The sequence below is a fragment of the Manis pentadactyla genome, chromosome 8 (assembly GCF_030020395.1).
Source record: "Manis pentadactyla isolate mManPen7 chromosome 8, mManPen7.hap1, whole genome shotgun sequence".
Classification (NCBI taxonomy): Eukaryota; Metazoa; Chordata; class Mammalia; order Pholidota; family Manidae; genus Manis; species Manis pentadactyla.
The window spans coordinates 129,613,005-129,637,479 of NC_080026.1; the positions used below are offsets into that span (position 1 = coordinate 129,613,005).

The window sequence follows — 24,475 nt, forward strand, 5'->3', positions numbered from 1 at the left end:
ATTGTATTACGAGGTCAGGAAGAGACAAAAGGTGTTGTCTCTGAGGGCTCGAGGGTATTCTCTGAATTTGAGTCAGAAAATTGGGCCCAATGTTAGTCCAAAGCAACTTCTCAAACTGTTTCTGGAGAAGGGAATGAGTCTGCATGCCTAAGGATTTAAAATAGAATCTCCCAATCACATTCTCTCTCTCCCAGAGGAACTGGGGTGGTTGGTTGAAGTTACAAGTGCAACCATCACTGAATCAACCAACGAAAAAAATTCCATGATTCTATACGGTCCCTATTTCTTAAATGAAGGTCAAGAGTTAAGACAGCAGGAATCAACCTCTACCATAAAAAAGACCAAAGGAATGTGACTTTTCTTTAAAGTTGTTCACTACAATGATGGTTTCTATATTTGAGGTATGAGATTCAGGACTGTAAAACCATGGGCTCATGCAATCTTCCTTCTTTAGGTTTCAAGAGGAAGACAGGTGAGTTTCCATTTGCACTTCCATTTTCTCCACGGCTTCCTTATGGTGTCAGATCAACATTCCAGAGCTCCTTTCGGAGGGCCCTCAAGCCATGAAGGAAGTGATTAAAATGTAACTAAGGGGCGCCAGTGCCCCCGAGAATTAGTGTGTGGGCCGAGAATAAGTATGTGGGGGAACAAAAATGAGGTGGGAGAGACGAGTTTAAAACCAACTACTCTGAGGGCTAACGATGACTCCGTACGAAGGGGCGGCGGCAGGCACCCCGCCCGCGGACTCCCGGTCCCACACCAACACAGTTCCAAGAGGGGCTCCGAGTCTGAAGACGGAAGCCACCCCGGGCCCACAGACGACGCCCCAGGACCCCGCGGGTGCAGCCCCACCCTGCGGGGACCTCCGCCCGGGGACACCCGCCCCGCAGAAGTAGGAAAAGGTGGACGGGGCGGGGCCTGGCATATGCCCCGCCCCCGTCCCCGTCCCCGCCCCGCCCCGATTATAGCCCATGACTCAGGGCGGAGCTCCGCATCGAGTCCGTGCCGCCGCCAACTTCTCTGGATGGGACCAGAAGTTTCTAGCCGGCCAGTTGCTACCTCCCTTTATCTCCTCCTTCCCCTTTGGCAGCGGGGAGGCTATTTCCAGACACTTCCAGCCCTCTCCGGCCACGTCACCCCCTTCTTCAATTCATAAAGGTGCCCGGCGCCGGCTTCCCGGACACGTCGGCGGCGCGCAAGGCTTTCGCTCCGGCGGCGACAGGCGAGCGACTCGGCGCCTGGAGGCCCAGCACCCCGAGCTCCGCACCCCGTACCCCGGCGGCCGCCCCTCCGGGCCCACCCCGAGCCAGCATGAGCGCCGCCACCCACTCGCCCATGGTGCCGATGGCGTCCGGCAGCGGCGCCGGTGACCGCGACCCCCTGCCCCCCGGCTGGGAAATCAAGATCGACCCGCAGACAGGCTGGCCCTTCTTCGTGGACCACAACAGCCGCACCACGACGTGGAACGACCCGCGCGTGCCCCCCGAGGGCCCCAAGGTGAGCCGGGCTCGCGCCGCGCCCCGGCCGGCAGCCCCCTCGGCCGTAAGCGGCGGGGCGGGCGGGGCCGGCTGCACTGGGTCAGGCCGCGGGGACGCGAGGCGCCCGTTGCCCTCCGGCCGAGCCCGCCCTGCCGGGCCGAGAGCGAGGAAGGCCGCCTGGGGCGCACGGGCCTCCGGGGATGCCAGCTCCCGGGGGGCGCCCTTCCCAGCCGCCTGTCCCTGCCCGCCCTTGGCCGGCGTCGGGGCGAAGCGGAGGCCCCCGCAGGGGACGACCCTTCCCTGGTCGCCTGTGGTTTCCGGGGGTCTGCCCGGCAAGTTCGACCGGCGCATGGCGCCAGGTCCATCCACCGGCTCGATTCAAGGGTCCGCGCCCGGGAGGGATGACCGGCCGGGTCAGCACCGAGGCCCGGCCGGGCCCAGCCGTGGTTTCTGTCGGCGCGCGGCTTCCCGAGCCGGGGGCCTGCTTTCCCTGTGCTGCTGGCGCCCCGGCAGACGCCAGGGGTCATTGGCAAGCTTGGGTGCTGGTCTGTCAGGAATTTACCTCCTAAAGTTCTTCAACTTGGTTGAGGGGTATTTTGACTTTACCCTTATGTCTCGGACACAGAGTGACTCAGGAAAATGGTGTAAATATATTCCCTTTTTGCATCTGTATTATTGTTTGAAACGGTTTTCAGTAAGAATATATTCTAGTATAACTACTTGAACACAAGATGCTCTTCTCCGAGGAAGTTTCTAAAGGTGTAAGACCCATAGTTGGCCATTACCTTAAGACATTGCCTCACACTGGGGAGAAAGAGAATGAATTTTTTTTAAACGCCATGCATTCCCTTCCTTGTTATGGTATTAAAATACCTAGGATTTCTTTTTATTACACAAATAACTGAGTAATAATACATTTATGAATACACCAGAGTGTGCCTTATTTACATATATGCAAGGATATATATACTTAGCCTTAGGGGCATGAAAATTTGAAAATATAAATTTGGAATCAGTCTGTTAATTTTTAAAATTGTAACTAATAGTACTCTTGCAATTTTCAATAAACTTGAGTGCTTTCAAAATAAAAATCTTGGCAAAAAAAAATATACTTTGAGGGTAATGTTATGCTATCCAGACAGATATAAAAGGCATAAAGAGCTGGTAAGTTATTTTGAAGATTTTAAAATTCACAAAATTAAAAATGTTTTATAAATTGTTATTTAAGGAATATCTGTATTATTCCCCTTCAGTTGTATGATTTTGAAAAAATACATTGATAAAACTCTGGAGCCCTACAGTGAGACACTGAACATTGAGCAACTTGTATTTATAAGAAATTAATTGTATATTTATATGTGGAATTTAGTAGGAGAGGCTATAATTAGCTGGGATAGGCATAATTATATATACTTTTTTGTGTTCAGCTTATTATTCCGTGAAATTGAAGCGCATTTCAAACCAGTTCTGTTGCTGCGGTCTGCATGAATGTAGATGTTTAGTGTGGGATAGAACTGCCATGTGGCCTCCTTCCTCTAGAGGAAGGACCGTCAGAATCCGCCGGCACCCTTTGTTGTGAGTGAAGATCAAGTTTGAACATATCCACTGGGCACTTTGTGTTTCATGTGAAACTCACCCAGTGGGTGGAGATCTTGGTACACCCATCCAGTGGCTGGGTTAGACTGTGGTTTCATAAAACTTTTTGAGGAGGGGGCGGGGGAAGCAGGTTGAGTTGCTATTATTCTCAACAAATAAAAAATAAGAGCTACTAAATCAGAAATCTGACCCTGGAAAAGCTAATTTGAAAATTTAGCAGTCAGGAATTTAAAAGCCCTTAAAGATCCTTTTAGCTCAATTTCTTTATTTTACTAAGAGACCCAGAGAGTTCAAATGGGTTTCCAAAAGTCACTTGGTTAGCACTAAATAGCAGAGAAAACAACACCAGAAAGTCTCCTAAAAGGCAGTGTATCTGTTCAGAAGAAAGTAGAAGTGTCTTGAATTTTTATGAAGCTGTAAAGCATACAGGCTGGAATACTTGATTGACTGTGGCTTCCTGGCCACCAGGTATTGGGTGGCTGATCTCTCTGTGCTGTGATAACTTGCATGGTGAGGACTGGATGTGATCAACTCAAGAAGTTAGTTCTCTTTACCAAATTAACTACTTGATATTGTCAGCATGGCACCAAAAATGTAAAGAGAAAACCCACATTCAATTCATTATCTCTTTGGGTTTCATTGCCTTCAAACATGTGCTTTAATACACAACACTTGGGTGACTAAATCAGTTTCACTTACATGAATTACACCTTACTTCAGACTAAATACAATAGAAAATCCTCCAGTATTATTTTATAATAGAAATGGGTTTCTTAATGCATTGTGAGGAAAGGGCCCTGGCATAAAACAAAGGGCAATTTTGGAGGAGCTGAGCTGGAGGACTGTGAGTAATCTCACCTCCGAAAGGAGATGCTGTCAATCAGTAAAGAGCTGTTTATTGAGCAGGAAAAACAGAGGAAGCCCCTTTTGGGGGGAAGACACCTTCCAGGTGTTTACAGTCTAACCATGTTAGGGAAGCAATGGCTTTCACGGAAGGGAAAGGACTGAACTTTGTGTTTTATTTAGCCTATACTCGTTTCACAGTTGATCCTCCCACATCCCCCTGAAGGTGGTTAGAGTGACCGTTTATGCCCAGTTTTGCAGAGGGGGCAAGGGAAAGCCAAGTGTCTTGCCCTTCTGCACAGAGGCAGGACAGCTAGGGGCAAAGACACTGGGCTTTCTGCGGCACCACTCTCAGCTGCTGAGCCTGCCCACCTGCAGTCTTCTGGAATATCAGTTTTCTGCAAACCTGGGCTTCTGGCTGATCTCCCGGGCAAGTTCATTGCCGTCCAGGCCCCTTCCCTGACAGACAGGTGGACGATTGCTTTGGAGTTCGGGATGCACAGCTGCTCCTCTCAGCTCCCCTCACTGACTCAACAGAGGCTATGTACTGAGGAGTATGGTGCAGAGCTGCTCCCTCCCCAGCCTCCCTGGGGCTGCAGACCGACTCTCTTCCCTCGGGGAGCCAGAGCTGCTGCAGCTCTGCGGATCTTGGAGTCCCTGGAACGGATTGCCAGCTGCGTCATCTCCCTACCTGCTCCACCCCCCATGTTGAATCCGAATTGCTCAGGGTGGGACCCAGTATCTGTATGTCAAAAAAGCTTCCCTGATGATTCTGATTCTGTTAGACGCGTCTGGGAGTCACTGGTGGATGGCGATCCCATTTCATAGACAGGGGAACTGCGACTCTGTAGGCCTTCCTGTAGTAGGCCCTGGAATCCCTCTAGTGGCGCCTGCTTAATGTCTGACCCGCAGAGCCTTTGCTTAGCTCCCCTTCCCCCCATTTTCCTTCTTGGTGAAACTCCCAGGTGCCTGTCTTCTGGGAGGGTTAACATAGGGGGTGTAGGGAGGGATGGAGTCTGGCAGGGTGGCAGAGCCGGGCTGGGGAGGCGACCAGACTCAGGGTGGTCCTGAGGCTCTCCTGTACCCCAGAGTGAGCTAGTGCATTTCCTTCCTGCCGAGCCCTCCCAAGCAGAAGCTCACCATAATAATTGGACAGATTATACTGAAGTCCTGTGAAGGGGAGGTAGAGACACCCTTTCAGAGGAAATTGGAAGTGTTTTGAGTTGTGTTGAAGTGGATTCTGCTTCAGGTTCAGAGCCTCCTGCCTTTTCTCAAAGATGAGATCATTTTGCCCTTTGCAGATCGATGCAGGCTCTTGTGCCTCTTAGCAGAATCAAGAGCACAGTCAGGAAATGAGTGGCCATTCTCTCCTTTGTATTTCCAGCACATTGCAGTTAAGGCAGAGCAAAATCCTGTGGGACTGATGAACAGAGATTTGTTGTAGAGTGGCTGAAGAGCGTGGCCAGATGCCTTAGGAGTCCAGTTCGTCCAAGACCTTCTTTTTCCCCTCTAAAGAACAGTCTGTTTGGCTTATGCAAGAACTGAGCATCATTTGTCCCCTGTTTTGCAGAGTAAATTTGCTCTTTATGAGGGTAGAGTCGGTCAGTACACAAGCACTGTGGCGGCTTTTGACGTTAGCCAGGGCCAGGGAAGACTTAGCTGTTTGATGCTGTTAGGGCTGGTTGTGAGTCAGAAAGCTTCATACCACCCATGAGGCTTGATTAGCGCTGTCCTCATTTCTGTAATGACACACAGTTGCCTTATATAAACCACTTTACATGTTTATTACTTCCAATTGACATTTTTAAATGATCTGATGTTTATCATAAAAAATTATGCATTATAGTGTACAATCCAAACCTACTCTTTCTTTACATTTTTGCTATTTTAATGCTACTCTTAAACATTTAATACACCTTATGTAGAAAAAGTGGGAGGGGAAGACAAAAGCCTTGCTTATTAGGAACCTCTCAGGACCCTCAGTGCTGATGAACACCAAAGAAACTTCTATCAATCTGATGAATTCTTCAGCCCTTCCAGCTCCCCATGGCTCATTAATCAAGTCTTTACCCCCCAGGATCCTTATCTGCCTCAGATCTCAGATTCAACTATATGTTTGAAGCTGAGCTCCAAATCCTCTCCTCTTGCAGATGTGGAAGTTGATCCCCACCCTTTGCTTGGCATTGTGTGACTGTGTGAACTATCTGGTGTTATTAAGTCTTTGCATATCTCTGATGATTTCTTCAGGGGCCTTCGCAGCTTTTCAGGAAGCCAAGCAGCTTGCAAAAGCTTAATCAGAATTTCTTTAGGAAGAAATGGACCTAATATTTTATCTGCCAACATATACATACATACATTTATGGATATATGTATACATACATGAATCTATATATGCCAAACATTGGTGAGTGCTTTTACAAATATTACCTCTTTAAATTCTCTAAACAACTAAGATAGAAACTATCAAGTGCATCTTATGCCTGAGAAAACCTCTTGGAGAGGGATGTTCCTGGCCTGAGGCCTGCCAGCGGCCAGAGAGATTGTTGTAGCCAGAGGTTTACCCCCACAGTGGGGGCCTGGAGGGGTAACAGATTTGTCTCCAGTGGGCCTGGCTGCATTTCAAAACTCCTTTATGCTCAGAGCTCACCAAGCACAGCCCTGGTAATAAACAGCCTTAAGCCCATCTTAGTACAGTTGATGAGAAATGTTGCCTCGTTTCCTGAATCTGGGTCTGAATTTAGGAGATGTGCCAAACTCTTCATTCCTTCTCTTCCCATCTGAAATTTACTGGGTGCCTCTCTCTGCAAGTCATGGTGTTAAATGCCATCTGGAGGACAGCTCTGCCTCTTTCAGTGCGATTTGCTGCAAAAGTATTCCTACATCTGCGCTCTCTGGTTGGAAGTAGGCTGTCCCTGCTCTGGACTGCATGTTAATTTGAGTCTTTCTTATAAAAGGCAACATTTTTCTGCTTTGTCTTACAAAGGGGGTTACATCCCTATGGGCTGAGAGTTCCAGGGGCAGATTGGTGCCTGGCAGGGTCAACAGGCTCCATAAAAATCAAATGATTCTGTGCGGAGAGGAGTAAAACCTGGGCCTGGGCTCTGGAGTGGGCAGGCTGGTTAAAGAAGAGCCGCGATCACTGAAGTGCAGACTCCAGCTGAGTGCGGGTGTGCTGCCGGAAGCCTTCCTGGGCTCCTCAGCACCTCAGTGCTGCCCTGGCCTCCAGATGTCCCCCCGGGAGCGAGTTCCTTTTTACTGCATTTCTGAATGGCCTCTTCTCCACCAAGGACTTCAGTATTGATTCCCTAAGTTCATCCTCATGATTTGGAGAGGCTGTTTTTTGTCCCCACCAGTAACACAGGCATCTGGGAGCAGGCCTGTTGGAGAGGTTGGGAGCTGGCAGCAGCCACACGCAGCTAGTCCGCAGCCGGGCGGAGAGCAGTCCCTGCACTATGAAAGGAGTTTCTTATTTTTCTTTCCCGTGTGGCTGGCAGTAAGGTCAGGCACTGCGTAGTGAATCTTACCGTTCACTGTCAATTCAGAGAAGCCCAGAATCGTAAATGGCTTTCTGCCTACGTCAGAAGCCGGTAAACAGTGTGGCTGCTCAAGCACGCCAGCACAGAGCTGTGTCCCCAGTGACTGAGGTGAGACTTCCACTGAAAATTCCTTCACATCCTGCTGGAGAACAGACATTTCCTATTTCAAAATAACTCTCTCAGCATTCATTGCTGAGGTAGAATTGTAGTTTTTTTCAGTTATTTAAAAAATTCCTCTTGGACACTGAATAAATGAGTGAAAGAAAGAATGAATTAATAGTTTAAAATCGAAACAGCAGGAGGTCAGGAAGGAACGTGTGTGTGCAGAAGACAACCGTATACCACTCCGGAATCCTCTGGACTAGTCCCACAGACCCGGAGCATCATAGGTCTGCGTCTTCTCCCTCCAGAGGCCCATGCTGGGCCGGGTGGAGCCTTGGGGCTGTGGTGACTCAGAAGTGAGCCCAGCCCTGCCTCAGCCAGGCGGTGACTCAGCAGCAGGCGCTGGCTCCCTGGCCCAGAGCACACGAACTGAATGTTCCAGGTCTTAAGCCTCAGCCCAGCTCGACTGGGTGAAACTGAATGCTGTCACTCCTGCTGCGTTTTGCTTTAGGAAGATGAAGAGTTTGAAGACATTAGCCACAAACAATTGTTATCACACAGTGTATAGGTGTGGCAGGAATAGTGGAAGGGTTAACATTATTTGCAGCCTTGGCGTCAGACACATCTGGGTTCTAGTGATCTCAGTTAAATAACTCCCCTCCCCGAGCCTCAGTCTCCCCTTCTGTAAAGTGGTCATACAGTATTATCCGGCTGTGATGATCAGGACCTGACCTGAAGAGTGTGTGCAATCTGTGGAAACAGTCAGCCTCCACTAACAAGCGGGAGGGGTTTCGCAGGCATTTGGCTTTCTGACGCGGTAGATCCCTCTGCCTGGGCCTGAGTCTCCTGGCTCCCAGATAGGCCTGAAGTCTTGTTTCTCAGAGCAAGGCCTCCTCTTATCCCCATTGTATCCTTTTTGTACACTTCAGCTGACTCTGCTTTGACCAGCATCCAGGTGCCCTCAGCACCCTTCTCTGGGGGTTCCTGTGTCTTTCGTAACTCAGAGACACAGCATGGGGATCTGATGAAGGCTGTCAGACATTTTGGAGCCTCAGTCAGACCTGCAGCCCACAGCCCCAAAAGCCTGTAGACGCATCCCCATCCTGTCCCAAGACAGGTGGGGCGTGGGGGAATAAGGGGTGGGACGGGCGTTTCCTGCAGTCTGCTGTATGGGGCTCCGTGTTTCCCCTGAATCCTTGCTCCTTGAGGGGAGGGTCTCTCTCTGGCCTGAGGATAGTGCCAGGCAGGAATTAAGTGATGAGTTGGTATTGGGGGGAAACTGAGCCACGTTAATGAGAGGCTGGGCAACTACACAGCTGTTCTGTGTCCAGCTGTAAGCAGTGGAAATATCAACCTCAGTGGAAGGAGAGTGTGGTTTTCTGATTGCCACCGTTCTCTTTGGGGGGCTATGGTTGTCAGCAGAAAGCTTTGAGTGGCTCTTTAGGGTGGAGAGGAGCCCCCTGGGAAAGTCCCCCAAGGCAGCCACCATCAGTCAGACGAGGTCTTTGCTTTTGGGAAATTATGTTTTGAATGAAATGGATGTCTAGTGGGACCCTGCACCCTGTCACCAGCAAACACTTGCGTGGTTGGTGTCTAGTAGATGGAGGAGCCACATGATGGATAGTGTTCCACCTTAGTGTGAGACAAGTCCTTGAGAAGCCCATGAGAATGTGCCAGGAGGACGCCTGCACCTAACTTCCGACAGTTTGCTTACTGATAAGGAAGTTTCAGGTACTTTCTGTCTGTGATTCTTGGCTTTAGATTGATCAAAGCAGGTGTCCCTACTCTTTTTATTTTTTTCCTTAAGAGGAAGTAGGCTTTCCCTGAAGCCATGAATCCAGGAGCTGGGAGTCTGGTAACTGGGGTTCTCGGCCTGGTTCTGCAGTAACTTTCCGTGTGACCTTGGGCCACATCTGCTGTACGGAATCTTTGAGGAGGGTCCCAGGGGCTGGGGGCCTGGGAAGGCTGGGTGCTGACTTTGAACTCTGGGCACTCCCTCCAGCAGGGGAGAAACTGCTGCAGTTGGCGGGGCCTGGCCTGGAGATGGTTTCCACTCCTGGGTGGGGGATGCGCTGAGAATGTTGGTGACACACCAGCAGATATTCTGCCAGGTAGATCCTCCTGCTCAGTCTGGCTTGGCTTTTCTCATGAGGTCCCTGGCGTGTGTGCAAGGAGACACCGTCAGTGCAAGCTGGGTGTTGATTCGCAGTGGAGAGCTTGTCCACAGTGCAGGCACTTTCAGAGCAGCTTGACTGGGGCCTGGTGGAGGCAGAGGGCAGTTAAGCGCTCAGCTGCCAGAGTTTTGGGCTGTGTTTGCTTCCAGGTTGTGGAACAGTAGGTATAGTTCTCTGCTGAAAAATGGCATTGTTGCTAAATCATGGTCTTAAGACTCTCAGATAAAGGGGCTTCTAACTCTTAACAGGCTTATTCCCAACTTGTTGAGACACTGAGGAATTAGGCCATGTAAACAATGGGTCCAGCCAACTGTTGCTGAGAAAAGTTGGGTCCATCAGTAGCTATTTGTGGAATGAAGGAACGTGTTTGTGTAGGGCACAGCGCAGCTCTGAGTTTACAAAGACTCTCATGCCTTGCTTCACTTAAATCTTGCAGAAATTCCTGGGAGCTGTGGGGATTTTTACAGCTGGGGAAACTGAGTATTAGTTTGAGTAACAAGGAGTCCTGTCCGAGGGCACATAGCTGGTGAGCAGCAGAGCTGGACTGGAGCCCAGGGTGGCAGCTTGAAGACTAGCAGGGCTCATGCTGGTTCATTTCTGCTTGTTTGGACATGGCTTGAAAGAGAAGCAATGTTGAGTTTCATCCTCTAAAGTCAAATTTTCCCCAGTCGGGGTGCCCATCTCTGTGATCCAGGATAAAGTAGATAATAATAATAATGGGCCTATCAGGTAAAGCCTCCAACCCCTTGTGACTAGACTGCTTACAGAGTTTGTGGTCAGCACAATTCTTGCCTTGCCAGGAGAGCTGTAAAACAGACTTTTCGCTTATTACTCAGAATTTACCCAGTGTCCATTATGTGCCCAAAACAGGGCTTGGGTCCGGGGGAGAGGCCCTTTATCACAATCCAGTGGGAGCTGAAGGGATTTTGAGTTTGGCCTTGGGGATGCAAATGGCTGTTTTTATATCATGTTGGCAATAATACTTAATTCATTTTGATGGCCTATAATAACAGACAGAAAATTTTAGCAGGGCATAGAAGCTCAACTATTTGCGCTTCAGAAAGCAGTTTTTCTTTTGTTTCTTGCCTGATAGAGGTGAGCCAAGCCACTTAATTTGTTTATTTTTATTTTATTAGGTATTATTGATATACACTCTTATGAAGGTTTCACATGAAAAACAATGTGGTTACTACATTCACCCATATTATTGAGTCCCTCCCCATACCCCATTGCAGTCACTGTCCATCAGTGTGATAAGATGCCACAGAGTCACTATTTGCCTTCTCCGTGCTGCACTGTCTTTCCCCTGATCCGCCACAGCATGTGGACTAATCATAATGCCCCTCAATCCCTTCTCCCTCCCTCCCCACTCCTCCCCTTTGGTAGCTGCTAGTCCCTTCTTGGAGTCTGTGAGTCTGCTGCTGTTTGGTTCCTTCAGTTTTCAAGCCACTTAATTTTGATGCAGGTCCCAGGTGTATGGGGAGCTCCAGGGTTCCTGTTTTTCCCTCCATCTTCTTTTCTTCATTTTAGAAGTTTTGAAGTGTCATTAGTAAAAGTTAGCACCTGACTGGTGGGAAGGTTCTTCCGGCCTAAAAACCCAGTTAATAGAACCTACGTCCTACTTAAGACTCCAAGGCTGTCAGGTGGAAGTGCTGTGGGATGGCCCGAACCTTTGCTGCTGGTTCCCTTCATTCAGACCACACAGGTGGGAGCTGTGGTTTGTAGGTACTGAACTCACTTTTTTAAGAGTGCTGTCAGTGGGGCTGAAGTTGGGGGCATGCAGGGCAGTTATCAGGGATTAGAGGCAACTCGGTATACAGGGAACCGATTGTGGTTGGGTCTAGGCAAACCCTGCTCCCAACTGTCCCCAAAGCAGCTGAGGCCAGGAACGTGCAACACCCAGCCCAGTGGTTGGCCTACGCCTGTGGGTGCCCAAGAACTCTTGTTATGCCCTGCTTTTAAGGTACAAGGAGTTCTTTGAGGGGGTCAGAAGCTTCCGCCCCTTCATTTGGGGAGTCAAACTTTGGAGGCACCTTGAGTTCTGATGATTCTGGTATGATTTAACTGAATGCGTTAAGACTGGTCATTTTTAGATTTCCACGACATCAACTTTTCCTTGCTTTTCAGCTTTATGTAGATGTTTAGAGCTAAAAGGGCTTGGAAATCAGAGGCCACGAAGAATGTCAGAGCTGGAGGAACTTCATATAGATCAGCGTTTCTCAGTGTGGCACTGGCTGGGTGTCCCCGCACTCCTTTCTTGAATCAGACTTTCTTGGGATCGAGTTAAGAGCCTGCATTTTTTTTTTTTTTTGCATTTTCTGGGTGTTCCTGATGCTGCCCCAGAGTCTGGGAACCACTGCTTTACAGAACATCAGGGCTTCCCCATCATTTTACATCAGAGGAGACGAAGGTCTGGAGAGGGGATGTGAGCTTACATAGCACGTGTATTTAGGGGCAGATGTAGAATGAGGACCCAGGGCAGCTCTTTCCCCATCTCCTAGCTGTCCCCTTAGCTCCCACATTATTGAAAACCAGTAGCAAGTTTAAACATGCTCTGAAGCAAACAAGACCTGTGTAAGCTCAAGGGCTCACCCAAGCTCAGAACCTGACCCCAGGCTTCTCTAATAATAATATCCTGTACTTATTAGGGCAGATTTTGGCTCATCTCTGGTGACTTTTCCTGTTTTTTATCCTGGCCATCTCATGGAGTTGTCTTGTGCTGAGATACTCTTCAGAGGATGTACATATAGGGCATAAGCAAGGAAGAAAAATGAATCAATTCATTTTACAAATTAATGCGGTAAGATCAGCAGTAAAAGTCAAGACACTGGCTCTCACTTCCTGATTGGATTTTGTGTATATGGACTCTTGATGTCTGCCCAAAGATAAGGATGAGCTGAATGCACAGAAAAGAATTCCTTTAATGTCATCACTACTCCTTAAGAAGCTGCAGGCAGGCTGTCAGGAGGAGGTGAGGATCTGCAGTTGTCGGCTTGGTCATTGTCATCGTGCCTCTGTTCCTGGCATGAGATCACACAGCCACCCCCACCCCCACCCCGTCCCCGCAAGGAGTAACCCCAAGGAGCTGGATTCCCTGGTCCCCATCGACGTCAGGATTGGGCGGGTAGTGAGTCTTCTGTGAAAAGTGCTGGTGGAACCTAGGCCTTTTCTGGACTTGTTCTTGAGCTTGAGCTACTTCTTAGGGGACTGAAGAGACATGTTCTGGTTATATTCTAGGAGAACCATAAATATTATACATTTTTTCTTTTGCTCTTTTCATTTTAAAATATTGTACCTTTTTATAAATGAGATTGTGATGAAAACACCATGGAAGCTAGAAAGGGCAATTTAACTCTTTCAGGCAGTGCTTTTTAGTTGGTAAAGACTGAAGCCTTTGCTATTGATGGGACTCCAGTGACAGCAGGAGGACACATTAGAAAGTGACATCAGCATTCTTGGTACAGATCTTATTATAGGTGGGAGCTTCATTTTTAGTTTAAATTACTCCTGTAGAAGTGTTTAATTTTCTATTCTGAAAACCTGGTGTGTTTTTTTTTTTTTTTTACTTACCTAAAGCAGTGTTCTTCTAAATAAAACCCCAGGGGAACAGAAGGGAAGCCTGCCTTATTTGAGATGTGAGGCTCATGAAGAGACATGTGGTTCTTACTAAATGACATAAGTGGGTCATTCGTTCACCCGGAGCCAGGAGTGCAGACCGTAGGACTGTAGGAGCAGCCTCCAGGCCGCCCGCGCCGTCCCGGCCTTCCAGCCTGTGCCCGCTGTCAGCACTTCTCAGCCGACTGCTCGCCCAGATTGCGAGTCCTGGTGGCAACCCCTTCTTCTCACTGTTGCTGCTTCCTGCCCCCCACCCCCAGACACCCCTTCCATTCCTCCTCCTCCTGCTTGGCTTCCAGGCTGACCCTTCCTCCCCACGCCCTCGGTCCCTACTTTGGCCTGACTTCTCCCATTTCCAGACGTGTCCTAGTTTCTCCATTCTCTTCTTCCTATCTTCTGAGGCATCTTGTCAGCAACGCAGGACAGTGGACTTCAAGCCTCCCTTGGGCCTCCCTGGAGGGCCTCCCTGGAGGACTTCTGGGCCCAGCCTTCCTTCTTCAGCTCCGCACTTGCCCTCAAGTGCCGCCCCAGCCCCACTGCCACTGTGCCTCCACGCCCCCGCCTACAGGGAGCACAGGCTTTCCTCCGCTGACATGTCGTGGCACTTCTTCAAGAGCCAGGTCAGATACCTGCTCCAGAAAGCAGGCTGCTCTTGCCGTCTCTTGGGCAGGCAGACCTGCTCTTCCTTCCTCCCTCCTTCCCTCCCTTCTCACTTTTTCTTTCTCTTTCAATTGAGGTATGAAATATATTCACTGAGATACATAAAGTGCCCTGCTCTTGGCGAGCAGCCCCAGTGCCCCTGGACCCGGGGGCTTCCCCCGGGAGGAGCGAGGCCTCAGCCAGGCCTGTCTGAGGTTTCCAGGCCCTGGGAAGGCCTGAGCAGGAGGCACAGCTAACAGCTGGCTGTGTGGGGCTGGGGGGGTTGGCAGCCCTCACGTGGTAAACCCAGGAATCCAGGAAGTGTGGGTAGAGTGTGGCAGGGGCAGGGCAGTGTGAGAGTTCTAGGGAAGTGAGTCTCTGATTTGTACAAAGGTTTGCCACCATCCAGAAAAAGATAGAGCATCTCCATCCCTTGAGAAAGTTGTTTGAAAACCCTTCCTTATCACTACCGTTTCCTCTGCGGTCAACCACCAGTCTGGCTGCCGTCATCTTCAGTTCAGTTTGTTCTTCAGCTTTGATCCCTTTGACACTTTGAGGTCTGGGTAGCATAGCCGCGTGCCTGTGTAGGGAGGGAACTCACATGTGTAGTGGCCTTCAGGGCATCCTTCTTAGCTGGGGATTCATAAAAACTCACAACAGTCCTGCGAGGGGGTTATCGCTAGCTCCATTTCCTAGGTAAGGCTCACAGATGACGAGGACTCTCCCAGATCACAGAACTGAGACTAACAGAGGTCAGAAGGCACTGGCATCCCATCCGGGATAGCCCCGGTCTAGCTGGAAAAGCCCATGCGGCTCCCCTTGCCGGGCCTCTCCTGCTTCCCAGGTAGCTTTGCTTCCCGTTTGCTTCATGCAGCCTTAAACACTCTCCAAAGACCCTGGCTGGCAGTACCCAGCACCTGGCTTGCAGGGCGTTTACCAGGGGGGACACGGTGGCCGAGGGCTTGCTAACTGCTCTGTTTGAGGACTGCACAGAGCCAGTGAGGCTTTTGGGCGCAGCCGCAAGGGAACATGGAGCCCTTAGGTGGCCAGCAGAGAAGACATCCCAGGACTTGTCCAGGCCCCCACTTCAGACTAGAAGAAGAGTGTCCCAGTGAGTGAATAAAATGCTCATAATGGTGTGTAATGAGCAGCACTGAGTAGCACAGGGCTTCTTCGGTGCCTCTTGCTGCCTTCCTTTTGGTGCCTGTCTGACAGCAGGAATTTGGTTCTGAAAATGAGGCCTGGACCCACTCCCTGCTCTTGGGTGACCTGAGAGTGAAGCAGGCTAAAATAATGCCGCTGCCCTGAGCACGTGGGTCTTCTAATCTGAGAGTGGCTGTCTGCTGGTGTCCCCAAGGACATGGTGACACCCTTGCCTCTCCTGGGTGTATGCCTGAGGCCCTTGTGGGGCAGGGGCTCAGCGGAGAGCAGCAGTTGATGGGTCTGAAGGAAAGAGCTAAATTCCAGGGTCAGCCTCCTGGTGCACACAAACCTAGAAACAAGGCAAAATTTCAGTGGACCATCGCTCAGATCGCAGATGAGCCCTTTGCTTTCCTTACTGGTGATTTTGCAGCAGTGGGAATTGTACCCTCAAGCTCATAGATTCTCAGTCTTTAGCATTTATTTGCAGTTCAGAAAGATGCCTCCTTAAGGAAGGATCAGTCCTTAATTCCACCTACTTGGATGGGTGAGGTAGCGCAGTTCCATAGCTCGCGCCTCTCCAAAAGGACCCTCTAGTGCTCAGGAGATTGTCAGGATTGAAGGCCCTGGGGGCCCTGACTTCAGTTACCCAGTCTGTGCTTGGTGGGAAATGACATTGCCCTGTGAGTGGCTGACCAGCCTTGTTGTCTGAAACAAGATCTTTCCCTGTGGTACATCTGGAACTTGGCCTTCTCAAGGGTCCCAAAATAGCCAGGCTGCAGAAGGGGAACCTTATGAAAAGGACCCCAGCTGCCCCTCGCCTGAGCAGGCTTTGTTGGCATTCTCAGACCAGCATAACTACTCCCTGGGTTTTGTTCTCATCCTGTGCTGCTTCTGCATTCCTTGTGTATCTCCCTGTCTCACAGCTTGTTCTGAAGATATTCCTGGGGAGGCAGCCCCCCCACCCCACCCCTTTTCCACAGAGATTTCCAAGCTGTGGTCTGTGTTTGGTCCAGTACCACTCTGTATTGTTAGGAAGTAGAGGACCTTTTAGGAAGCAGAGAAACTGACTCTCATTTAGTGATTTGGAATTGAATCATCCTTGCACCTTCTGACCTGGATCTTTGAAGATTTGGGAGACAGTCAGTAGCTCTCCTACATAGGCTGCTCAGTTGTCACCCAGTAAAGAAACCTGTCTGACCAGTCTGGGAAATTGGGACCTCTTTGTGCTGAATGGATACTGTGGCTCACCTGCTTTCTCTGGGCAAAAGAGCAGCCGCTGGAGGGGGAGGGTTATCTGACTGACACCAAGGCCCAGAAACCCTCTGAAAGGTGGGAGTGCTCAGCACCATGTTTTTTCTTTTTCGAGGGTATTTCCATCCCAGTTTCTAACCAGTCTGTTTCTCCTCTTTTTATTTTAGGAAACTTCATCCTCTGCAAATGGCCCTTCCCGGGAGGGCTCCAAGCTGCTGCCCACTAGGGAAGGCCACACTGTGTACCCCCAACTCCGACCAGGCTACATTCCCATTCCTGTCCTCCATGAAGGTGCTGACAGCCGGCAGCCCCACTCTTTCTTTGCCTATCCCCAGCCTGGGACGCAGCGATTCCGAACCGAGGCAGCCACAGACGCTCCTCAGAGGTCCCAGTCACCTCTGCGGGGTGTGGCGGAAGCTACCCAGCCGGATAAACAGTGTAGGCAGGTGGGGGCGGCAGCTGCAGTGGCCCAGCCCCCAGCCTCCCACGGACCTGAGGTAAGGAGAAGCCTCACTCACAGCCAGTGGGGAGTGACCTGGGAGTGCAGGCTGGCCCCAGACCCTGATGCCAAGGGCCCTGGGCCAAGCTGATAAAATGCAAGGTATTTGGACCTGGCCTGCAGCATCAGAGGTCACCCGGTGGAGACAGCTGGACAGCCCATGTTGTTCCCAAGTGTTTCACAGGTGTGTTTTTTAAGTGGGCAAGGATCATGGCTTATTTTTGTAGTTAGGGAATTTGGGGAATCAAGAGTATATAAACAGCTTGATCCAAATGCATAAGGCAGAAGTGGCTTCATTAAGACTGGAAACGTGGCCTTCCTGCTTCTAATCTGATGCTCCTTACTCTCACTGGGCTTTCTGTTCCACAACCACAGAGTTTCATGTTATTTCATTCAGTTTAATACTTCGGATAGGTATGAACTGCTTGGAGCCGTGTTGGTGTGAAAATGGGACAGCATACCTGTCCTCCAGTGTTCCCTGGTCTGAAAGGAAATCCAAAAGCAGTCAGGAAGTCACTTGCTTTATGATAGGATTTAAAGCCTGAACCAACACTTTAGGCACCTTCTAAAGAATAGTTCTTAATCCAGCTCTTAGCCGAGATTTGAGGGCTCATGGACTCCAGTAGGATCCCTGCACATTAAGCCCTCTTGTTTTTCCTGTCTGCAGACCTTTGTGTCTGCTTGCACTCACAGTGGGGATTGCCCCCCTAGTCTCTATTCTGGATCTGTTTAGCTTCACTTCTTTCTGGGGGGTGAAAAATAGTTAATGGGGTGCTTTTCATTTCTTAGAGAAGCAGTACCTATATTTGTTAGGTTTTTGTTGTGAAATCAAAAGGCACATCAGTCAGAGAAATCTTAACACATTTGGGTCAACAGGGTCCTTAGAAGGTAGGAGGAAACACCCTAGTGATTTTCTAGGTAGAAAGAACATGGTTCCAAAAGGGAAAGGGGCCTGGCCTGCCTCAGGCCACACAGTGGACACAGCTCCTAGCGCCCCGCTGGGTTCTCTGCATCAGGGAGAGGGTTAAGGAAGAAGAAATGAGGTGATGGGCAGTGACAACAAATACAGCATATTGAGCACTTCCTGTGTGTGGCTCATGCTAAAGCACATACACAGGTTACTTTACTTAACCTTCAGGCCAGCTCAGTGAGGGAAGCGCCACTCTTTTCCATATTTCTAGATGACGCTCTGAAAGCTGGTAAGAACTTGAACCCAGAGCTCCCAGTCTAACATTGCCTTTTGAAAACGGAAAGGTTTACAGATGGGAGGTCCTACTGAACACACTACTCTGAGCAGGCACAAAGCAGAGGTAGGTGGGAGTGCCGGGGCAGAGGGTCGTTCATGGGGCCATGCATCTCCCTTATATCTTGCAGCGATCCCAGTCTCCAGCTGCCTCAGACTGCTCATCCTCATCCTCCTCGGCCAGCCTGCCCTCTTCTTCTGGCAGGAGCAGCCTGGGTAGTCACCAGCTTCCCCGGGGCTACATCCCCATCCCAGTGATACATGAGCAGAATGTCACCCGGCCGGCAGCCCAGCCCTCCCTCCACCAAGCCCAGAAGACCCACTACCCAGCTCAGCAGGGTGAATACCAGACCCACCAGCCTGTGTACCACAGGATCCAGGGTGATGACTGGGAGCCCCGGCCCCTGCCGACAGCATCCCCGTTCCGGTCACCCGTCCGGAGCGTGTCCAGCCGGGAGGGCTCTCCAGCCAGAAGCAGCACACCTGTGCACTCCCCATCACCCCTCCGTGTGCATGCTGTGGTTGACAGGCCTCAGGTATGGAAGCTGGCCTCAGCATACTGACTCTGTGGCATCTCTCCCAGGGCTGAGGTGCTCTGTGCAGGTGCCCTGGGTTCCTCTGTCAGTCATAACCAGTTCACACGCATGCAGCTGGGAAAGGTGACATCTAGGAAGTGGCAGCTCGTTAGCAGAAATGCAGGACCAGGGGTGTGAACCTTCAGCACTTTCTACAGCTTTTGCTAATTTTTCACTGCACCTGCCTTAGGGGCAGAACACCAACCACCACGAAGGGTAACAGCTAGGCAGCATTTATCTTGCAGCAATCCCAGGTGTCCCAGTGCCCACCATACTATTTCAGGGCCCTTCAAACTCCCCTGCCCCAGTCACAGCTCATCTCCAGTCTCCCAGGCAGCCCATCTCCTTCCTCAGTGATACCCCATCTCCACTGTGCCAGCCCATTCTGCTCTGACCACCTCTGTGCCTTTGCTTATGCTGAACCCACTCCCTGTGAAATGCCCTCAGAGTCCACGTTCTCCCCATACCCTGAAGGACAGGCCAGTCCCTTGAAACCTGCACATCCTTCTCATGGCACCTCCTGTGAGGCCCTTAGAGTTCAGCACGTGATCATCTGTGCATTTCAGAAGTGTTGTATCTTACCTCATCAGCTCATTCTTGATGACAGAGAGCACATCTAAACACCTTTCTCCTCCTCTGTTAGAGGTCTGTGTTTCCTGGCAGATGACAAGCCAGCGGGCTGGGTGGCTGGGGAACAGGCCTGCTCATGCTTTAGTGGCATCATGCGGGGCACAGCCTGGAGGAGGAGGTCATCTAGTGCAGCAGCTTGGAGCTTAGCAGCAGAGCACTCGGCAGCCCTGGGTCTCTTTGGTTGCGACTTGAGCAGTTGAATTCTCTGCCACAGTTTTTAGAAGGAAAACCCCCTGTAGAGAAATGCAAAGTATCTTTTTATTGCAAATGGTGATACTGTCCAGGGCCCTGAACCCTCCTTTTACTGTTTTTTGTGGGGTTTTTTACTTGGAAATAATTTCAGTCTTACAGAGCATTATAAGCATCATACAAAGAAATCCAGTATACCCTTCATCTATATTCACTGTTAACATTTTGCTACATTTGCTCTGTTATTTCTCTCTATATATATTATTATTTGAGATTTAGTTGTAGATATGCCCCTTTACCTCTAAATATTTCAGCACATAGTTTCCTAAGAAAAAGACCTTCTCATTCATAATCACAGGAGAATTATCAGATTCAGGAAATGTAACATTATTACCTCCTACACAGTCCCTTTTCAAATCTCCTTTATAGCAATTTCCCTCTGTCTCAGGATCTAACCTAGGATCATGAGCACTGCATTTAGAGTTCATTTCTCTTTAGTCTCTTTCAATCTGGAACAGTTCTCAGCCTTTCTTTGCTTTCATGACCTTGACATTTTTTAAGATTACAGACTATACAATAACTCCTCCTAAGCACTTCTAAAGTAATTTCTTACTCAGCCACTGTCATAAAACCCAAAGTGGGTGCATGTGGCTGGTGTGTGTGTGGTAGGGGCCACACTTGGAGGTGTCTAGGTTGGCAAGAGATTTGATGAAAAAGGTTATTGGTGTTCATATAGCAGGTATAACCAGATCCATACTTGAGCTCAGTAATCCTAGGAGAGAAGTGCCCGTTTGCAGAGGCATTTCCCCTCATGTCTTGTCCATCTATTTCCCATGACCAGTAAAACAATATTTAATCCTATTTCTTCTTCCCATCACCTTGTTTGCTTGTGGTGCCTTCCCTTTTAAAAGCTTGTTCGACAGCAGATGCAGGTGTGATGGCTCTGACACTCCAAAGCCCCTCCCTGAAACCAGGAAAGAAATCTCCCATGTGAAGGGTACCCTATTTGTATAAGGTAGATATACATCCTTATGGCCAGAGGCAGGGAATTCAGAGCTGAGAGGGCTTCATAAACAAATCTTGTTACTTTTTTACTAATGTACTACCCAAGGGCAAATGCTGAATAGAATTCCTTACTAATTAAAGCTCCCAAACCTAAAAAAAAAAAAAAAAAAAAAAAAGCTTGTTCGAAAATCCCTTTTTGGTTGTACCTACCTGAACATTGTAGTAGAATTTGGTTTTTTAAATTGGGAATACTTTAGAAATAATGTAGTATAACTCTTATTTTCTAATGGATGAAATTAGGGTATGTTTCATCACTCCTGAATATCCCAAAGTTTTTTTAAGGAGTTTGAGATACTTAAATGATGGAAGAACTAAGATGCTTGAGTTTTAAGAATAGCTCATTTAAAAAAATATGGCTAGTAGCTTAGAGTCACATTAAAGAGTATCTCAGCCTGTGCAGCCAGAAGTCACTGTAGAGATGCACAGCTGGGCATTGGCTCTGGCACAGGTGTGCCCAGCAAAAACTCTTACAGGGTTAACTGTTTTGGGCATCTTGCTTATTCTCAAAAAATACATCAGTACAGGCAGAAACCACTAGGCTGTCATAGGTTTAAAAAAAATAAAAGATCTTAACTTCTCTGAAACAGGAGAGCAGAGACTGTCCACACAGTGTAAGGAAGGGGACAAGTGGCAGTTTTTCCCCTATGGCTGCATCACCTGTGCATCTCAGTCACCCAGGACTTTGCCTTGAGCTTAAATTAGCTTAGCAGTCAGCATGAGTTTTTGGTATTTTCATTTTTTAAAATGACACTGAATTTCTTTTCATTGCCTTAAGAACACCACATACAGAAAAATTCAGTGTGAGATAATAGACTGGTAGGCCAAAGTGATGAATGGAAACACATAAATGGCTTGGTCACATACATGATTAATACATTTTTATTTTCTCACAGCTGTTGGTTGACTTAGAAAGACTTTTATACTGTTAAACTTTAAAAAAGCCATTTCCCAGTTTTCTTTCTAGTCTGTACTAGCTACAAACAATTGCCTATGATTGTCAGCCATTATTAAAAATATATTTGTATCCTTGCCTCTTTTCAGCAGCCCATGACCCATCAAGAATCTTCACCTGTTCCCCAACCTGAAAACAAACCAGAGAGCAAGCCAGGCCCAGTTGGACCAGATCTCCTTCCTGGACACATCCCAATTCAGGTGATGCGCAAGGAGGCGGATGCGCAACCTATTTCCCAGAAGCCTCCACCTCCCGCTGAGAAAGTAGAAGTAAAGGTTCCCTCTGCCCCAGTTCCTTGTCCTCCCAGCCCTGCCCCTTCTGCTGTCCCTTCATCTCCCAAGAATGTGGCTGCAGAAGAGAGGGCAGCCCCCAGCCCTGCCCCTGCAGAAGCCCCACCCACAAAACCAGGAGAGGCTGAGGTGCCCCCAAAACATCCAGGTGTGCTGAAAGTGGAAGCCATCCTGCAGAATGTGCAAGGACTGGAGCAGGCTGTGGACAACTTTGAAGGCAAGAAGACAGACAAAAAGTACCTGATGATAGAAGAGTATCTGACCAAAGAGCTACTGGCCCTGGATTCAGTAGACCCTGAAGGGCGAGCTGATGTCCGTCAGGCCAGGAGAGATGGTGTCAGGAAGGTCCAGACCATCTTGGAAAAACTGGAGCAGAAAGCAATAGATGTCCCAGGTCAGGTCCAGGTTTATGAACTCCAGCCTCGCTCCCTTGAAACTGATCAGCCCTTGCAGGAAATCATGGAGATGGGTGCCATGGCAGCAGACAAGAGTAAGAAAAGTGCTGGAAATGGAGAAGATCCCAAAGCTGAGGCCCAGCAGCCAGAAGCCAAAGCAGCAGCAACTCTCAACCCCAGCAGCACGACAGACACAGCTGGTAACGCAGCAGCACCATAGTCTCGCTCAGGAAAGCTCAGGCCCAGAGACTGGGAACTGACTGCGCTTTAGGGAATAGAAAGTTGCATGCATTTCAGAACTTCAAGTCAGTTGGTTTTTACTATTTGTAGCCGCTTGGTACGCAGTAACTTGAGTGGAGGCAAACCGCACTAATAAAAGGGTGAGAAGGAGAAGGATGCTTTTCTTCTGTATTCTTATTCTATACAAAGAGATTGCTTCTTTCAAAAGTTTAACCCCATTGCTTGTCAATTTGGGGCCCTCTCTGCATAGCCACCATATGTTAGCCATTGTGAGCCATCTTCCTGTAGCTCTGGACTGAAGGAGTTTTTTGGCTGGTAGATGGGGAATCGAATTCTCATCACATGAATATGAAACATATTTTTCAGAAATGTTGCTGTTTAATGGGATGATTTTCTACATCTCATAGCTAAAGTACCTAACCTTAGATAGGATAAAAGGTGTAAGGAGCCAGGGGAATATCTGTATGTGGATGACTTTAATGCTACATTAAAAAAAATAAAGTAATATAACTAAAAATTTTTTGTGTGCTTTTTAAAATTTCAGAGCAGCGGCCAATGTTGTGTCTCACTGTCTTCAGTAAAACTAAATGTAAGATGCATTTATAAGCCTGCTTTGGGATTCGTAACATCTCTGCAGGCCCAGCTTGTGTGAGAATGAGTCTTGGTTGCTTTTCAGGCACAGATTGCAGCTGGAACCTGGGAAGACTCAGGGTTGGGATTCAGGTGGTGGGGATGCGCTCACTGCACGTCCTCAGTCCGCCCCATCTGGGATCCCACTTGGGCACTGTCTCCACTCCACTGCAGGCCATCCTCACCAAGGGGCTGAAATGGTTCAAAGATGCACAGGGAAATGGGTTCCTGGTCTTGCCCAAGGCTGGTCAAAGCGCTCTCTGGAGTCCAGGTCACTGGGGTTTGGGAATACGTCTGTGTGTCTTAGGGTCGTCTTTATCTGACACTGAGTCACCAAACCTGTCCAGGTTTATCTTCCCAGTGGGTTCCTAGAAACCACGGGCTAGGGATCTGATGCACTGCAGAGCCACTGGGTGGAAGAAGGTCGTTGGTATGCCATTGCTTTTAAAAGCTTGAAAAGGACCAAGTGCCAGAATGTGCTAGATATTGGTTTTTTTAACTGCTTTCTGAATGAACCTGAGAATGAAAAGGAAGAGAAAGATAGGCTGAGATCTTGGAATTCCCAGGAAGCATGCTGACATAGAGGCCCCAAGCTGAATTCCTCATGACTGTACTGAGTTTAATATTGGTGCCTGACGAGGCTGCACAAAAATACACACTGGTGTGCTTGCCACTCTTAGCTTGCTGAGAAAGGCTGAAGTCATTTGGGTAGGAATCTGCCAGCATCATTCCTGGGTGAACTCATTGGGGAGTACAAGCTGACTGCTTAAAGATACATCACAGATTCTAGAAACATGGATGTGTAAACAGGAGAAACTACTTGGACTATTTTAAATGAACTAAAAATAAAGAATGTGACCGTTTCTTTTTGACTTGGACATCTATTCTCAGTGGACCTCAAGATTAAGGCTCCTTGAGTTATGAATTAGCTTGGTGTGGTTTTTATCACTAAACATCAATAGGAAGCCCTTTACAGTAGTTAGAATATTTTCAATCATTCAAATTACATGATACATGGATATCAGGGCCAAAGTTATGTGGCCTGTATCAGTGGTTCCTGGGCCTTGCAGGGGACAACAGGCTGAACATAGAGCTGGCGGCAAGTCTTTTACTAATAATGTAACTGTTTGCCTCTGCAGGAGTCAGGGGACAGATACCCACTGACTGCCCATGTCAGGGTTTTGGCTTATGTAATCCTTATGCCCTTCAGAGAGCATCATAGTTTAGAACAGAGGCTTGAATCAGAACTCCTGGGTTCAAATCACAGCTTCATGTAATAGCTCTGGACAGTGGACAAGTTAACAGCCTTTTGCGTCCTGGTTTGGTTTCCTCAGTTGTAAAATGGGAAAGAAGTGGTTAAATGAATTCAGACGTGAAGGAGTGAAGTATT

The 24,475-nt window shown here is 48.8% G+C and overlaps 1 protein-coding gene and 1 long non-coding RNA gene across 4 annotated transcripts in view; one reads left to right on the forward strand and one right to left on the reverse strand.

The window, feature by feature from the left end:
• The first annotated feature begins 1,008 nt into the window (after window positions 1-1,008).
• On the forward strand, window positions 1,009-22,972 carry BAG3 (BAG cochaperone 3). Of its 2 annotated transcripts, none has more exons than XM_036899094.2 (4): window positions 1,009-1,497; window positions 16,545-16,874; window positions 18,251-18,655; window positions 21,623-22,972. In XM_036899094.2, exons 1-4 carry the CDS (start codon window positions 1,312-1,314, stop codon window positions 22,433-22,435), a joined length of 1,734 nt encoding a protein of 577 aa, XP_036754989.2. In that variant the 5' UTR covers window positions 1,009-1,311; the 3' UTR covers window positions 22,436-22,972. The 2 variants fall into 2 exon arrangements, with proteins under 2 accessions (XP_036754989.2, XP_036754988.2); XM_036899093.2 differs by having other exon boundaries at window positions 1,012-1,497; window positions 21,620-22,972.
• LOC118919286 (uncharacterized) overlaps window positions 19,418-24,475 on the reverse strand; it is a 49,111-nt gene continuing 44,053 nt past the window's right edge. Inside the window, exon 4 of one of the 2 annotated variants that reach the window (XR_005027440.2) lies at window positions 19,418-19,557. This is a non-coding gene — a long non-coding RNA (uncharacterized LOC118919286). The remainder of the gene's footprint in view (window positions 19,558-24,475) is intronic. The other variant, XR_008999037.1, reaches the window with a different exon arrangement.

Excerpts from the sequence above, each read along its gene's own strand:
- BAG3 (XM_036899093.2), top strand. The coding sequence starts at position 1,312 with ATGAGCGCCGCCACCCACTCGCCCATGGTGCCGATGGCGTCCGGCAGC. Across the intron at positions 1,498-16,544 it reads TGCCCCCCGAGGGCCCCAAG|GAAACTTCATCCTCTGCAAA; the intron begins GTGAGCCGGGCT and ends TTTTTATTTTAG. Across the intron at positions 18,656-21,619 it reads CTGTGGTTGACAGGCCTCAG|CAGCCCATGACCCATCAAGA; the intron begins GTATGGAAGCTG and ends GCCTCTTTTCAG.